This window comes from Chiroxiphia lanceolata, chromosome 24 (assembly GCF_009829145.1).
Source record: "Chiroxiphia lanceolata isolate bChiLan1 chromosome 24, bChiLan1.pri, whole genome shotgun sequence".
NCBI lineage: Eukaryota > Metazoa > Chordata > Aves > Passeriformes > Pipridae > Chiroxiphia > Chiroxiphia lanceolata.
Genome location: NC_045660.1, coordinates 494,652 through 511,266, shown reverse-complemented (window position 1 = coordinate 511,266; position 16,615 = coordinate 494,652). Strand labels below are relative to the sequence as shown.

General features: G+C 52.0%; 2 protein-coding genes across 2 annotated transcripts in view; one reads left to right on the top strand and one right to left on the bottom strand.

Annotated features, from left to right (window-relative positions):
- The first annotated feature begins 382 nt into the window (after positions 1-382).
- XKR8 (XK related 8) lies at positions 383-4,534 on the top strand. The gene is given in 4 exon segments (XM_032709864.1): positions 383-690; positions 1,296-1,492; positions 2,054-2,199; positions 2,201-4,534. Coding segments are annotated over 4 exon segments (1,233 nt in total). The 5' UTR covers positions 383-394; the 3' UTR covers positions 2,795-4,534.
- Positions 4,065-16,615, bottom strand: part of EYA3 (EYA transcriptional coactivator and phosphatase 3) — a 55,705-nt gene continuing 43,154 nt past the window's right edge. Inside the window, 12 exon segments of the mRNA XM_032709863.1 lie at positions 4,065-7,398; positions 8,252-8,352; positions 8,577-8,698; positions 9,051-9,165; positions 10,712-10,869; positions 11,738-11,796; positions 13,158-13,247; positions 13,839-13,867; positions 13,870-13,912; positions 13,914-13,922; positions 15,971-16,029; positions 16,032-16,109. Of these exon segments, the coding sequence (XP_032565754.1) occupies positions 7,318-7,398; positions 8,252-8,352; positions 8,577-8,698; positions 9,051-9,165; positions 10,712-10,869; positions 11,738-11,796; positions 13,158-13,247; positions 13,839-13,867; positions 13,870-13,912; positions 13,914-13,922; positions 15,971-16,029; positions 16,032-16,109 (944 nt within the window). The 3' untranslated portion in view covers positions 4,065-7,317.

The following is a 16,615-nucleotide window of genomic DNA, read 5'->3' as shown; positions in this document are numbered from 1 at the left end:
GCTCCGAACCCCCGGCACCCCCGCCCCACTCAGCCCCGGCGGGCCTGGGCTGCGTGTCACGGCGGTCCCGCGGGGAGCCGGGGCTCCGGGGGGGGAACACGCGAGTGTGGGGCTGGGGGCGGCTCGGCCCCCGGTGTAGCAGAACCGCAGCCAGGAGATGCCGCTTCCCTGGAGGGGCCGAGGCGGCTCTGCCGGGCCGGGCCGGGGCTGCGGCGGGAGCTGGGCCGTGAGAGGCGGGACAGAGGGCGGGGCGGGGCGGGGGCGGGACAGAGAGCGGGGGCGGGGCTGGGGCGGGACAGAGAGCGAGGGGCGGGACAGAGGGCGGCGGGGGCGGGGCCCGCGCGGGGTGCGGTCCGGTCCGGTGCGGTCCGTGCCGGGGCGGGTCCCGCTGTCCATGTCCCCCCGGGTCGCCCCGCCGCGGTTCGGGCCGCTGCAGTTGGCGCTGGCGGCGGCGGGGACGGCGGCGGCGGCGCTGGATCTGTTCATGGACGGGTGGGTGGCGGCGGAGTACGTGTGGCGCGGGCAGCCGGGCTGGGCCGCGCTGTCGCTGTCGCTGCTCGCCGCTGCCTCGGCCGCCGCCCAGGCCTGCAGCTGGCTCTGGCTGCGCTCCGACCCGCCCGCGCTGCGCCCCGCCGTGCCCGCCGCGCTGCTCACCGCCTTGCACCTCCTGCAGCTCGGCTTTCTCTTCAGGTACGGCAGCCCCGCGCCGGCTTCCCGCGGCCTCGGGCATCCCCCGGGCACCCGCCCTGCCCACCGCCGGGCATCGTCCCCGCTCCGCCCCAGTCTCCCCTCACCCCCCCCGGCTGCCCCTCACTCTGCTCCAGCAGGGGAGGACGAGGGTCCCGGCCCCCCGCAGCTGCCGGCCTGCCCGGGGTGGGGTGAGCGGTGCCCCGGGGGGGGCGAGGGGCTCCCGGGCGGAGCCACCTGTATCCCTCCAGCTGAAGCTCCCCCGGCTCAGCTCTTGTCTCCCGGTGCTGTCGCCGCTGCTGGAGCCCTCCGACCAAACGGAGCGGGGCCCCGGATCCTCGTCTGGGCCTTGGCGCTCCCGGGAGTTCGGGGGGCGCGGCGGGGCCTCCCCTCCCGGGGACAGGAAACGATCCTGGCAGGTCCTCTGAGGGCAGTTCTCTGTTTGACACTTCACGCGTGGCTGGGCATCGCGTCTCCTGTGGTGCCTGGTTTGGGGAGGGGGAAGGAGGGGTTTGGGTATAAATTGGAGGGGTTTGTTGTCCTGCCAGAACAGCATGAGGACCGAGGGGCTTGTGTGGCCCCTCACCACTGGCTGGGTCCCCACACAGGTGCCTCCACGCTCTGAAGGTGGGCTGGAAGGTGTGCTGGGCGAAGGCAGAGGAGGAGGAGGAGCAGAGACACATGGCCTTCCTCTCCCACGACATCAGCATGCTGCGGCTCTTCGAGACATTCCTCGAGAACACCCCGCAGCTCACCCTGCTCCTCTACATTATCCTTCAGACAAACAAGGCTGAGATCTCCCAGGGTGAGGGGTCTGGGGCCAGGGGAGGGGGCTATGGGGGTGCAGGCTTGGGGTCAGAGTGGGCTTGGATGTGACAGACCGGATGGGCTGTCTGGGGGCTGCAGGACCCCATAGGACACTTGCTTGAAGGGTCATTCTGCTCCCATGTTACACAGGAGGGTGAACCTCCTGCTGCAATGGACCGTGCTGGGCTCAGGTGGGAGGGTTGGAGCTGTGACCACTGTGGTCATTTCCTTACGTGCCCCAGGAGAGGCTGAGGGTCAGGCTGGGGAGCAGGGAGATGCCAATGTGGGTGTAGGTGGAGCACAGGCCTGCCTGTGTGGGCTCTGCAGGGCTACTCAGTCCCAGCGCTTCTTCTTCACCTTCTGGGCAAGACCAGCACCAGCCTCCTCCTTGGGGAGGGCAGAAGGCTGAGGGAGGGTGGGGTGCTGAGGCTCTGACCCTGGCAGCAGCAGCTCAGTGAGTGCGGGGGAAGCTCCTTGTAGCAGCACCGGGCAGGGGAAGGTTTGAGCCAGGCTGGGCCCTGTCTCGGTCTCCCCTCAGCATCTCCATCTCTGTTTGCAGGCCTGGGGATTGGCACTGCGCTCCTGTGTGTGTCCTGGTCTCTGCTGGACTACCACCAGTCCCTGCGCTCCTTCTTGCGGGACAAGTACGAGCTGAGCCGGGGCTCCTCCATCATCTACTTCCTGTGGAACCTCTTCCTCATCTGTCCCCCATCATCCTGCAGTCGCCCTCTTCTCCCTGCTCTGGCCCTACGGTGTGGCTGTCCACTTCCCACTCGTGTGGCTGGCCATGTTCCTCTGGGTCAGCCTGCAGGGCACAAACTTCATGGAATCACCTGGCCCTGAGCAGCTTTACCGGGCCATGGTGGCTGTGATCCTCTACTTCAGCTGGTTCAACGTGGCGCAGGGGAGGACGCTGCACCGCAGCATCATCTACCACAGCTTCATCCTGGTGGACAGCACACTGCTGGCCCTCTCTTGGCTCTGGGGCCAGGCCCCCTCTGAGGACCACTGGTACCTCCTCCCAGTGGTCTCTGCCGCCCTGCCCTGCTACCTGCTGGGACTGGGGCTGAGGGTCACCTACTACAAGTGGCTGCACCCCAACAGGCAGGTGCAGCAGGAGGGTGGCTATGATGAGGTAGATGCCGATGGAGGGAGTGATGGGCTGGAGTTTCACTCGTTCTCTGAGGCGGACCTTGTGAACAGGCGGATGCAGTGCCTGGCCCAGATCCAGTTCCCTGTCTCCCAGCTGGCACAGCAGCGCTTCCTGAATGGGGCTGCTGCCCTCGAGTCTGCTGCCTGAGGGCAGCTCCTCCAAAGGGACATGCAGGGGAGGTCTATTTGTTAGTTGTGGTCCTGGTTCTGCTCCCCCAGGCTGTTGTTTTGGGCAGCTGGAGAGACCTGGCAGGAATGAGGGATGATGTGGAAATGCCCAAGGAGTCCTATGGCACACAGCATGGCTCCTATGGCTGCACCCTCAAGGAAAGCCATGGTATTTGTGGCAGGTCCAGCACATTGTGGCATGTGGCAGGTCCAGCATGGGTGCGGTGCTGTGTCAGCTTTCCTTGTTATTTATTATTAGCTTGTTCAAAAGAAAAACCCCAAGAGCACTGGTTTGTTCTCTCTGTGCCTCTCCTGTGCCTGCTGCTGCTGTTGCTGCGCAGGGATGTGGGAGCTCGTTTCCTCCGTGGCTATGGCTGTCTGACCTTTGTTTCCAGACAGAGTTTTCTTCCTTTGTGTGTTAGTTTTGGTATCAAGGTCAAAGCTCACCTGTTATCACCATGTTCAGGGAGGGATGGGAAGGAGGTCTGTGCTGACAGAGTGGCTGCGGGGTGGCTTGGTGCTTCTGGCTTATTATGGACACCTCATGCTCCCTTGGCTGCCATTCCCACCACCACACCCTTGGCAGTGCTCCTAATGCCATACCCAGGCTGCAGTTGGCCACGGGCAGTTCTCAGCCGTAGGTGGCTGTGCGTGGTCAGCTGGGGGGTGTGCATGTGGGGCTGTGCTGGCACCTGGGCACAGACACCCACCCAGCTCCCAGGCAGGGCGGTTCCAAGATTGGTGCCAAAACCCAAGCAGGCCCCAGAGCAGCCTCTGCCTCTTTTGCTGTTGCCCAGTTGGCAGCTGTGGCATGTCTTGGTTGCCCAAAGCATTGACTCCTGGCCCCTTCCCCTTGCCTCCATCACTTCCCCCCAGCAGGACCCAGCCTAGGAGGGGAACCCCATCCCAGGGAAGGCAGCAGGATACAGCTGGAGGAGCAGCTGAACTCTGTTTCACAGCTGCTCCTCCAATCAATCAGCCCGTGGCCAAGGCCAGCAGCTGTGCAGCACAGGCTGGGAGGAGGGGTGTTTGATGGCCTTGTGCAAAAGAAACGGGAAGGGAAGGTTTGTTCAGGGAGCACTGTGTGCCTGCCCTGGGCATCTCAGCAGAGCCCAGGAGCCAGTCTATGCCCCACTGGCTACCCAGGACTCCCCAGAGGCTGCATTGTAACCTGCCAGTGCCACCAAGCCTGGCCCAGGCTGTCACAGGGGCAGGGACTGACATGGGGGGCAGAAAACAAGCTGAAGCAGTCACTACAGAAAATAAAGACTTTATTCTTTTTTTTTCCAGTTCATAGGACAGTTCCCATTACAGACCATGAACAGGCAGAGACCCCACAGCCAGCAGTGCCCGGGACTCACCCCTTGTAGCACAGCAAGGACTGCTCTGGACTCCAGGGGTCTTGCCCACCACTACCAGCACAGACACCTCCCCCGGGGCTCTCGGAGGCAGCAAATATTAGTGGATCAGGTGGTTTTTAAAGCCTCCGTGGCTGTGGTGAAGCTGCAGGGGAGGCTGGCAGCACCCAGGTGAGCTCAGGTACCCCAGGCCCACAGGCTGACTGTCCTTCAGGTGTTCGGGTTTGCTCTTCCATTAGCCTACCTGGCTGTAGCTGAACTGGTGACAGAGACAGGAGAAAAATCAATACTTGGATAGAGGTGCTGTTCCTGCCTCATGAGAGACAGGAAAAGGCTTAAATTCAGCCAACAGAGGAAAAAAATAAAATAGCCAGGTCACCCTTTATTAACAAACACAGAAATGTACCATCAACCTCCTGTTATAAAAGTACTTTACATACATTCAAGGAAACATCGTATAAATATCAGTATGAAATGTCAGTGGCTGCAAGTTCCACGCTCAGCTAAAATTTTACCAACATCTTAAAATTTTCTTAAAACATTTGGAAGTAAACAAACAAAGAGCACAGCCAGCTGCCAGGTGGCTCAGGCCCGCAGGCCCAGCACCCATTGAGAATGCCTGGGCAAACCCAGCCCTCCTCAGCACAGCTCTCACAGCTGCTTCCACGGGAGCAAAGCAAAGGGGCTACTTGGCCATGCCAGTGGTGGGAGGTTAAGGCACAGGTTTTAATCCCAACGTTTAGCCAGCCAGAGTACAAGACGTGCTCCCAACAGGCTGCTGCACAGCTTGGGACAGCCCCCAAGCCTGCTTACAGGAGACCTTTGGATGGACTGGGACTCACTGAGGGATGTTCAGGATCCCACACAGACTCTTCTGTGAATCCAGGTAAGTCCTGATCCTCTGGTGATATTTCCAACCCTGGGAGCAACGGGGCTGCTCCTCGGCACAGCTCTGGCTGGCACTGTAACACACTTCACAGGGACCCCAGAGGAACTGGATCTGTGGACCCAGCAGTCATTGAGCTGGAGCTGCTCCAGCTGCCTGGAATAGGTGGTAACACACCTGAGCTCTCCATCTGGTACAGAGAACATCCCTGGGGACTCCTGCTCCCCTCTCCAAACCTGCTGCTAACACCCCCAGCACAGCCCCAGGGCTCTCCTGGGCCAGCAGCCCCAAGGGCAGCCAAACACCTCCCCTCTGCTGAGCTGCCCAGTGACACCCACAGCAGACACCTGTCCTCAGATTCCCCTCATGGGGTGAGTGGTCCTGCTGCTCGTGGGCAGCAGCTCCCACATAACTGTGTTCCTGCTGCAGAGCTCCTAGGGAAATATGCAGACCCAGTATCCATCTGGGATCAGAGCAAAAGGCCAACACCTGACAAGGAGCTGGATGGAAAGCTGATCACTCCCGACTCCTGTGACCACCTGGGAAAAAGAATCTCCTTTGATTCCAATTTAATTAAAAAAAAACAAAACACAAAAGGAAACTGGAGCTAGGACAATATGAAACAGAGCTCCTGGGTCCACTCCCTAAGCACTGGGGATCCAAACCCCTGGCTCTAGGCACCTTCTCCCCAGTGGTCACTGGAGATGGCCCAGGAACAGACGTTCCCAGGGCACAGCAGAGCCTGCACTGATGGAAATATCCCTCAGTAATTAATGCCATGGAAGGAATGCAGCAAATACATCCCTTGTGTGGGCACAGCAAGTGGGTCAGTGTCGCCCCTGCAGTGACAGACTTCCAGCCCAGTCCCCTGTGGGTCCCAGACAGGTGACGTGGGGCTGGGACCAGCAATCTGGAGGGGTCTGGGTGCAGCCACAGGTCTGGCTGGGGTGCAGCACACACCCGTCCTCAGGGCAGGAACCCCAAGCACCTGCTGATCTGGTGCCATCGGGGTGCAGGGGGAGGCAGATGTCACCAAACAGAGCCTGACCTGGCACAAAACCAGCCCGTATGCCAGCCCCAGTCCCCAGTTGGCTGTTCCTTGCCAGGGGAGCTGCAGGTCACTGGCTCCAGTCTCTTTTCTGAGACAGTGGCAGAAAAATCAGCATTGCCATTCCTCTCAAGGCCAGTGTGCTCCAGGCTGCCAAGTCACAGTGTCTTAGAAAATTAAGTCCCTCTTAACAAGGCATTTGTTTCTCACTATGTAGTTAGGCTAATGCAAAGAAGAATATAAGAAAACTGAATCTGATTCTACTAAAAGGAGCTTTTTCTCACACATGGAGTCAGGAATGCAGAGGTGAAGGTTAACAACCATAGCCAGAGCCTTCTCTGTAACATTCATGAGGATTTAGGAATTAGATTATTCCTAGTCCAGGTGAGGACTCTGTTCACATCTGAGCAGTCTGCACTAGTCTGCCATACCTGATGTTCACAGGCGGTTTCGTTTTCCTTTACAGGGAAAATCTGTGGGATCTACGGTCCAGGCCAAGGCTGGAATCCAATGGTCTCCTGCTGGCTAACAGGACTTGTACACACATTGACTAGAAGCCACCAGGATAAACTCAGAACACCAACATTTGCCTCTACAAGGAACCACATATCCCAGAAGCGTTCCCTTATTTTTCTGTTTTCCAGTAATCCCACATTGAGGAAATAAGGACACTGTAATAAATTAACTGCTTTGAACACACAGGAAAGGAGAGAGGACACATTTTACAGCAACAGAGGTATTTTTGACATTTTCATTAATATTTCCCATGAAAAAACCCCATAGCTCTTCGGCTTTGCAAAACAAGGAAGGTTCAGCTCTGCCATCAGCATTTTCCTATAAAAATAAGGTTTTATGTGTACTTGGGTTCTACAACTAAGCTGAATAGAAAGGAGAGGGCTCTTACAAATACTTCTGCTGTTGTATGGCCCCTCCCTCTGGAGACACCTGCCAGAAGCATTCAGCTGGCTCTGTAAGTCCCTTCTGGCAGACAAGCTGTAGCCCTGCTGAGTCTAGGGCTCCTTTGCAGGACACCTCTGGGACTTGGCAGGACTCCTGAGGAATGACCTGCTGTCGTGTTCCACTGTAGATTTTGCATCAGGTATGTTTTCTTCATCAAGCTGAAAAGTGAGTCCTCAAATGTGTGAGATTTCTGCCTCTCCAGTGATGGAGAGAGCTCACAGGAGCTGCAGTCTCACCTCTGCTCCAGCTTCTTACAGGAAGTCTAACTCAAGGGCTTGGTGAAGGGACACGAGGTCAGCGTGATTTGTGATCCTCCAGAACGGCATGTTGTGCTGTGACAAAGAGAGGACAGTCAAGTTTATCAGGGATTTTCAGCTGAGGTGGAAGCAGCCAGGGTACAGCTGCAGGGCTGTGCAGTGTGGTGGTTTTGAGCACACCACGCTCAGGATGGATATTGGCCACCTGCACATCTGTATCTTATCTGCACATCTGTGTATGACAGGCACCAGCACTGACTGTCAGCTGCTCACGATAAAAACCTTGGCTGTGAGCTGCTGCTGAATCTAGGAATGCCTGCCCAGGGCTCCCAGGGAACCCGCACAGGTGGCAGCTCTGGCACATGGCAGAACGTGTGAAGCCTGCAGACAAGGTCCTGACAGTTATCCGTGCACTTCACTGTTGTTAATTAGCACAACTGAACAACTCATCTAGGCCTGTCCAAATCAATCAAACTGCTCCTTGTTTGTAATCCAGACTAATGGCAGGTGCTGTAATGATGTGCTGCTGCCACTGAGCCCTGACTCCTCTGTGCTCCTGAGAAACTGCATTACCCTGATAGCCACAGGCTATGATCAGGACACAGAATCATCCAGGGTGGAAGAGACCTCCAAGATCACTGTCTAACCTCTGAACATGCTACATCCAACGTGCTACACCAAGACACTGCTTACAGGGACAGTGTTATATGCAACTGTAAACAACAGTAAACCAGAAACTTTAAACCCCCAAGAGCCAGAAAACAGCCCATCTTAACATGTGGAAGATCTCTTGCATCAAAGACAAACTTTGCCCCTGGCTGCCCCAGCCTGAATTGTTCAGCCTTGGAACAAGAGTCCCTGCAGGCAAAGCCTGCTGCAGTGACTTCCCTTTGTATTGTCCCCCAGCCACCTCTGCAGTCAGACCTACCTGCTTGGCTGCCACCTCCTCGTCGCGCCCGTCCCCAATCACCACATAGGTGACCTTCTTCCCAAACCGCGACACGATCCTCTCGAAGCAGCTCTCTTTACCTGCCAACACAACGCAGTGTTGAGGAGCATTAGGCAGAGAGAAATGGTCCCTTCCTTCCAGAGACACATTCTTGTCTTACTGGGAGGGGATAACTCCCAGTTTAGCTCCTGAGCCAGAAGCCATGACCAGCTGGACCACAGCATGAAATGGCACTTCCCACGTAAAACTCCCTGCTAATCCCCAGCACACGCTGCAGTGCCAGAGACTTGGCACAACCCCTTACCTATTTTTGTAGCACTATAAATATTTTCAATGGGAAACACTTCGCCCAATCCATACAGGAGAACTTTGGCAAGAGCTGGCATCAGTTGGGTGGTTGTGATCAGGATGTTCTCACAGTTTTTTCTAAAAGAAGAAAAACACTTGTTACTGCACATCTGTAGCCAGTGGTGCCACGGCTGCTCCAGGCAGCCTGCTCGGCTTTCCCAAGTGCCACACGCTTTGTTGTCCTGCTCTCAGGAGGCTTTTTAGGCCAAGGTTTCGTGATTTTTGCTTGTTTACTTCTGGAAGAATTCTCTGGCAGAAAAGTAATTTGGTGAGCATGGGGACCTTCCTAACTACAGGTGTTGCAGCAAAGAAATCCTAAAGGGTGCTCAGGGATGGAGTTTTTGCAGTCAGACACTTTGCCTCTCAGCAGCAGTGCTGCACGCAGACCCAAGGGCTGCGAAAGCCACTCACGCACTTCCAGGTTCCATACCTGGACTGGATGAGCAGCAGGGACTTTAATGCAGTTTCTAGCCAGGAATCTGTTAGCACTTCTATATCAGTCCTCAGTCGCTGCAGAGCTTCCCTCTTCTGCGGGCTAAGCAGGCCTGGAAGGTAAGGAACATGTGTTTGCCCAGCTGAGCTGGCAAGTCTGACACGGAGAGAGCTGTCCCCCAATGCACCAGCTGCCTGCTCTGCAATAAATAACACAGAACTGAAGGCCTCTGGAAGCTGGACTGTCTGTCTTGAAGCAGCAAGAGAAACCAGCTTCCAGTGACATGGATGAGCCCAGACATCCATCCAGGAGTCTGACTGTGGGGAACTGGGCAGATGCTTTTCTCCGATTATTCAAAGCTTTCTCAGGATACAGGCAAACAAATGCACTTCTCTCATACAAAGCACTCACAGCAGCAGGGGTCCAAGGCCATAGAGCAGCGGATGTCACCCCCTCTGACATCATTCTTCCCAAGGACCCTTTCCACTTTAACCCCTTTTATGTATCTTTTTTAAACTGCCCTCCTTTTTTTTATTCCCATGTTTGTAATCTCTTTTCAATATAATTTTCTCCAAGCCTCCAGTTTTGAATTAAAAGCAGCCAGAAATGGAGTCCATACAGTCAAACTTGCTGCTGTCAGTAAACACAAGAAAGGAGCACATGGAGCCTGCACCTCCCTTCCAGCCGTGAGGTACGAGCTCCCTCATTCCAGTCCTGTAGTGCACCAGTCCCCTGCACTGAGGCCATGGAGGGACCCACAGTGGGCTGCACCCACAGCTGCTTTACCATGGGGCTTTACACAGGTCCTGAAAAACTCTGCATCCAGGTTTCCCACATGCAAAATACAGAATCATGGTCTGATCCCTGCCAGAAATCAGGTAACTCCAGCAAACTGAACTGCACACTTACACTGACAGGCTGAAAGCTGTAGTTTCGAACACCTGGTTTTTAGAACATTTGTCCAAGAAAATGATCTATCAAGTGTTTTTTTTGTGTAGGTAAAGGGTACCCAAATCCACAACCCACCAGGCCGAGTCACCCTGCAGGGTGAGCTGCTCCAGCAACATCCCTTTTCCAGGGACAGCAATGCAAAGATTCAGACTAAACAGAAAACTCATCTCCATTTGCTCACTGTGGTTTGCATCATTATGATCGCTTTGGAGCTGGAAAGGAAGCAAAACTGAAAGGTTTTAAGTGATATTGTGAAAAGATAGAGATGTCATGTCAGACCGTGGACCCAACAGCCCAGGGGTGACCACTGTGTTTCCTGACAATGACATGACAAAAAGCAGACTTTGTGAAGACATGAATGACACCTCCTGAGAAGAAGGGCAAGTGAGTCATTCAGACCTGTCCTGAGCAGAATGCCAGGCAACCTTTCATACTAAATTAGCAAAGGGACACTATATGCACCACAACTTTGTTAGCTCCAGGACTGACTGACCATCCCTATCTCCATGATAACTCACAGCCTGCACTAGCATGCTGTTCAGTTTTGGAAGATGTACTCTCTTGGATTCCATGGAAATTTGATCCCAGTTAGCACTGGGAGAATGGTTTACTTCTCATGTCCACACATTCAGAAAAGCCAAAACTCTGAGGAAGGACAGTCTGGCCCTACAAGCTCTGTTCAGACCTCGGTGCAGGTGCCCACTCACCTCCAACATCAGCCTTGTATTTGTTGTAGATCTCGCGTACCCTGCGGTAGCGGAAGGCCAGTTTCCTCATCCAGTCCACTCCCTGCACACCAACCGAGGAGCTGTGGTTTGTGTTGCTTCCTGAGCCACTGAACCCATCCGTGGAGAAGTTGTAGTTGCTGTTGCAGGAAAGTAGATATGTTAGCTGGGCCACAACAGCAAAACTCCTGCAGCATTTGCAGCAGTGCTGACAGCAGCCAGAAAATACCTGGGAGAGGAACTGCACAGGCACCAGGGCACCTGGAGAACAGAGCCCAGCTCCTACAGGAACACACTGATATCCAACTACAGCTGCTGCTGGCTCTGAACTGCTACACTCATACCATTCCCTTCACATTCTCCACTACAAAACTCTCCTTTGTCCTTTGGCTGCTCACTCCTCTGCGATATGGAGCATCCTTCCTACTGGCCTCTTTCTCATCCTGCAATGATAAACTCCAGCACAGTATCCTCTAAACACAACATCTGTGCCTTTCCATCACAGTTGCAGCTCCACAAGCAGATGAGTTGCTTCACCATCTTATGACTGCAGGAAACAAGTCCTGCTTCGCCACTTTCCCTGTATTTCTTACTCCCTGACAGGCATTTCTCAGATGATCATGGACTCACAGAATGGTTTAGGTTGGACAAGACCTTCAAGATCATCTCATTCTAAACCTCTGCCATGGGCAAGGACACCTTTCACTAGAGCAGGTTACTCAGAGATCCATCCAACCTTGTCATCATGAGATCTGCAGTGCAGGTTCTCCATTCCTCATATGTCATTGAACACAGAGGCAGCATTCAACTGTGGACAATATAATTCACAATCTAATTTCAAAACTTTGTAGGTCTTCAAAGAAACAGCCCCCAGCAAACAAACATCGTTTGCCAGGTTTCATTCTCTGCACAAAGCTGACCTCCCTCCCTTAATTCCATCTGGGTGTCAAGTCCCCACAACACCCGATTACATCAGCAATACATTTCCTGCATTTGTCAGTACAACACCTTAGATCTTGGCCATTGTCATCAGATGCCACATCTTCTATGTGTACCTGGTCACACTCCTATTAAAGGGAAAAAAACAAAAATAGTCATACTGTGGTAATTCAGAAACATACTAAAATTTGCAGATTAAAAAAACTGTGATATAAACCAATCCCTTCACACTTCCCAACAGCAACAAGCCATTCCACACCACCTCCACAAAACCCACAGAAGTTCCACTGGCTCCATCTGCCAGTATTGGCTTTTACTGCCCAGCTCTTACAGGTCCTTGCCCAGACTAGGACCCAGAAAGGGCTGAAAAAAGCATGTTTATATGACATTTTGACCTGTCTGCAAAAAAAGAACTTTGACACTCCCTGAACAGGTTGGACTCAAAGTTCACTTGTCATTTGAAACCCTTCTGTCACTTCAGAAAAGCAAAACAAAACAAACCAAGAATATCCCAAAATTGCATTATCTGGTCAAGCATTGCTATTCCATTTTCTCAACACCAGGTCAGCAGAGTCACAGCAGGAACCCTGAAGGAACAGCAGTGTAGTGGCACTGCCATGACTCTGGTGCTTAATGCAGCTGATTTAACCCACTAACCTACTGATTTAACCCACCACACCAACTACTGCAGCACATATTGTGGCTGAGACTCAGCTAACATGTCAACAATTCCCTTTCCAGCACAAGTGTTTTCCTTAGGGTTTTTGTTGTTTTTTCCCCTGAGGCAGGGAGGTAACTCATGACCACCTTGTCAAACTTTACTGCTGCCAGTAGTCACAGCCACAATGGAAATGTCATCTAAGTCTCTGTTTGCATCAACAAAATCATCTTGTTTTCCCATGATGTGCATCAGTGATGCACCTACAGCTAACTGTTCTGTGTTCATATTCAGCTTTCCTAAGCAGGGTGGGAATGGGAGGGCAGCAGGGGCTTGCAGGAAAGAAAAAGGGAGGGTGCTGTGGACCTTCCATGTGTACAGCACACTTGTCTATGGCAGCACGTCCTTCAAAGCTGTTACACAGCCCATGTCACCTCTTGTATTCTGTCCTTGGCTTAGTCACAGCCTCTGAGGACTGACATCCTCAAGGTCATCTTGTCCTCACATCTCTGGTCTCCATTTCAAAACAGGATCAGTGGAAGCAAAGTACTCACCAGTCCAGAATGCAAGTACAAGACAGAGCAGACATAATTGCTTTTATCTGTGTGGGTTCAAGCAGAAACCCAGCAGAACCTGAGAGAGCTCCTGACACTAGAAGGATGCAGATGGTGTGTCTTAGGTAAGACTGCATCTCTGATTTGGTTGTGCTTACAACCACTTCAGCTTTGTCAGACTGTCTGTTTCAACAATAACAGGCTCTGAAGTACAAGAGCCCTCACAAACAGTGTTCATTCAAACATGGTAACGCAGAGTTCTGCCTTTGCCATGTACCTCCAAGTCATTGAAAAACAAGTGAGTATCAGCGACTTCAAAAATCATCTCCTCCATGGACAGACCTGAGCCAATCACTAGAGTTGGATCCTGGCAAAACACAAAGAGAAGAAGTAAATCCACTGTGGGTACAGGCAGAAGGGAATGTCATAAATCTCTCATCGGTTAAACTGTACAGTTTTCCACTCTATATCAAACCTGATGTAATTCCAGCTACAATCAATTGAAAAAAAGAAAAATCCACATTCTGGTGGATTGACCCAAATGTTCAGTCTGGTTCATTGACTCAAAATGTAACAAAACACTTCATTTGACTGAACAGGAGGGACTGATGCATTTCCAGTCGCCGAACAAAACATTAAAAAATCTACAATATATTTGAAGGAGAAAAAACCCCCTTTCCTTTCCCTATGTGCCAGATCTCAGTAATTCCCAGTGAGGATACAGTTTGACATTTTAGGAACTGCATTGTCAGAAGGAAGTGTTGGTGATGTCCATCTCCTAGCTCTGTATAAAGCCAAATTTAACATTCTTTCTCCACCCCAAACTGCCAACAAGTTAAAAGTATCACCTTATATATTTAAACTAAATGTATTTTCTGTTCCTTTTCCAAGATTAACATTTAATTCTGCAAAGACAGAAATGTTTGGGGTTCTTTTCCCATGGAAAAGACAGTATTACCTTGCCATATTTTTGAGCATAAGACCCTTAAGAAGTGAATGGAAGATGATGATGGTCTCATCCAGGTCCCAGAGCAAACACCCGCTGCAGAGAGAACAAAAGAAGTCAGAGCTGAGATATTCCAGGCACTGAACTACAATAAAGGAGCAGTTTTAGGGTTAATTTTGTGCTTAGCTGCAGTACGCTTTTAACAAGTATGAACACCACTTCTCTTACGGCTGAACACATTCACTCTGGCAATTTTTTGCAGTGGAGTTTATAGACTGCCACAGGATTACATACTCAGACTAAGCCTCGCTCTTGGTCAAACTATGTCAAAAGCTTCTCTTGTTTTTATAGTTACAAAAGCAAAAGCTTAGAGTGCTAATGAACTTTAGAGCCTTGCTGAGGTAGAGTGATCTGAAGAGCACCGGGTACATCACCTTGATGTTGTCCAGAGAAATCTTTGCCATTCCTCAGAACAGCCCACATTTTATGTGTAACAGTGTCAGTACAGAGAGACTTGGATAAACTGGAGAACTGGGCCAACATGTGGGGTAGAATAACCTGGTCCAGGCTGAAGGAGCTGGAGGGCAGAATGGACACAAGTATGAGCCAGCAGCACTCTCTCCCTATGGATGAGATGACCTACGTGCTGGAGTGTGCCACGTGTGCCAGCCTAAGAGACAGAAGGTGCTGTCTCACCGTACTTGGCACTGGGAAGGTCACCCCAAACTGCATCCCCAGTTCCAGGGGTCTGTAGGAAAAAGGAGAGCTGCCACCAAAAGGCTGTCAAGATGGTCAGCAGCCCAGAGGAGAGGCTGAGGAAGCTGGGAGGGATTAGCTCGGCAAAGAGGAGACTAAGGGAGATCTAACAGCAGACCACAACTATTTGAGAGGGAACTGCAAAGATGATGGACACAAATACTTCTCAGTAGTGGCAGATGGAAAACTGCCATGGAAAAAGAAGGGGAAATTTGTAGGTTGGGAGATTCCACTTGGAGACAGAAAACCTCCTTCCCCGGGTGGGCACAGTACTCAGGAAAGATCACTTGGTACAGGATCTCACTGTCTCACTAGTATCACTGGATGCCAGCCTTAGAGCTTCTCATGACTCAGGTAGACAAAGCCATGGCTCCAGTGTTGGGGACAGCCCTGCTCTGAGCATGTGGCTAGACTGGAGACACCCAGATGTCTCTTCATTGACACCATTAAGATTCCAAGACCCATTTAAGTGATGCTTGTCAAGCACAAAAGGAGAACTCATTTGAGCCAGTTCTCAGATAACATGGGTCATGGGAACTTCCCAAATTATCTCCCAGTACAGGAAAGACATGGACCAGTTGATGTGGGTCCAGAGGAGTCCACAAAAATGATCAGAGGGATGGAACATCTTTCCTGTGAGGAAAGACTGAGACAGTTGGGGTTGTTCAGCCTCGAGAAGGCTCTGGGGGGAGACCCTATTGTGGCCTTCAACACTTACAGGAGGTTTATAAGAAAGATCACATCATCATAGAATGGTTTGGGTTGGAAGGGGACTTTGAAGATCATTTCACTCTGAACCCCCTGCCATGGGCAGGGACACCTTCCACTAGCCCAGGTTGCTCCAAGCCCCATCCAGCCTGGCCTTGGACAATTCCAGGGATGGGGCAGCCACAGCTTCTGTGGGCAACCTGTGCCAGGCCTCCCCACCCTCACAATAAAGAATTTTTTTCTTAATATCTAATCTAAACCTACTCTCTTGCAATTTGAACCCAGGGGGACAGACCTTTTAGTAGGGCCTTAGTAGTGATAGAACAAGGGGAAATGGTTTTAAATGCAAAGAAAGTAAATTTAGACTAGATGTAAGGAAGAATTTTTACAATCAAAGTGGTAAGGCCCTGGCACAGGTTGCCCACAGAAGCTGTGGCTGCCCCATCCCTGGAAGTGTTCAGGGCCAGGTTGGATGGGGCTTGGAGCAACCTGGGATAGCTGAAGATGTCCCTGCTCATGGCAGGGGGGTTGGACTAGATGACCCTTAAAGGCCCTTCCAACCCAAATCATTCTATAATCCCCATTCATTTCCACAGAGACAGAAAGAAAAAAAGAGAGGAGAACTTTTACCACCACACTATTCTGCAATGCGACTTGTAGAAAACAAGATTACTATTTACCTCCAGTTCACTGTCCTGTGAAGAGGAGGTATCTGCTTTCCTCTTCCCTCTGTTCTCCCAGGGATGTTTTTTCTTGCCTGCTCATCTAACTCTTTACTTGCTGTTGCTCTTGATAATGAAGGACTTGTGGATGCATCTCCTAGAAGAAAGAATCACACAGCTCTCACTCCCTCATGTCTCAAAACAAACACCAATATAGCACTGGCCACAAACTCCCTTTGCAAAAGGTAAGACGTTACCTTGCTATATGGATGCAGTAGTAGTTGAACCTTACTAGAACATAAAACATGATTTCTTGGTCCCATTGTTTCAAAACAGCTATGTCTCCTCAGTTGCAGTCCCCCAGGAACTGAGCGACTGCAAAAGCTACTGCCTGCAGAGCAAAGCCAGAGCAGAGCACACCCCATCCTAAGGCCTGGAACCCTGCCATCAGTTCACTACCCTGGAACTGCTTTATATTCAACTGTTTCATTTAATAGACAATTAAACATAAAGAGTAACAGGGATATGTTAGTCCTGGAGACACAGCCTGGCCAAGCAGCACGGCCATGGCTGATGGAATACAGAGGCTGTTCTGCTACTGGTAAGAACATCCTTCCCAGGGAAAGAATACACCACCTCCAGAAAACTGCTGCTTTGACATGC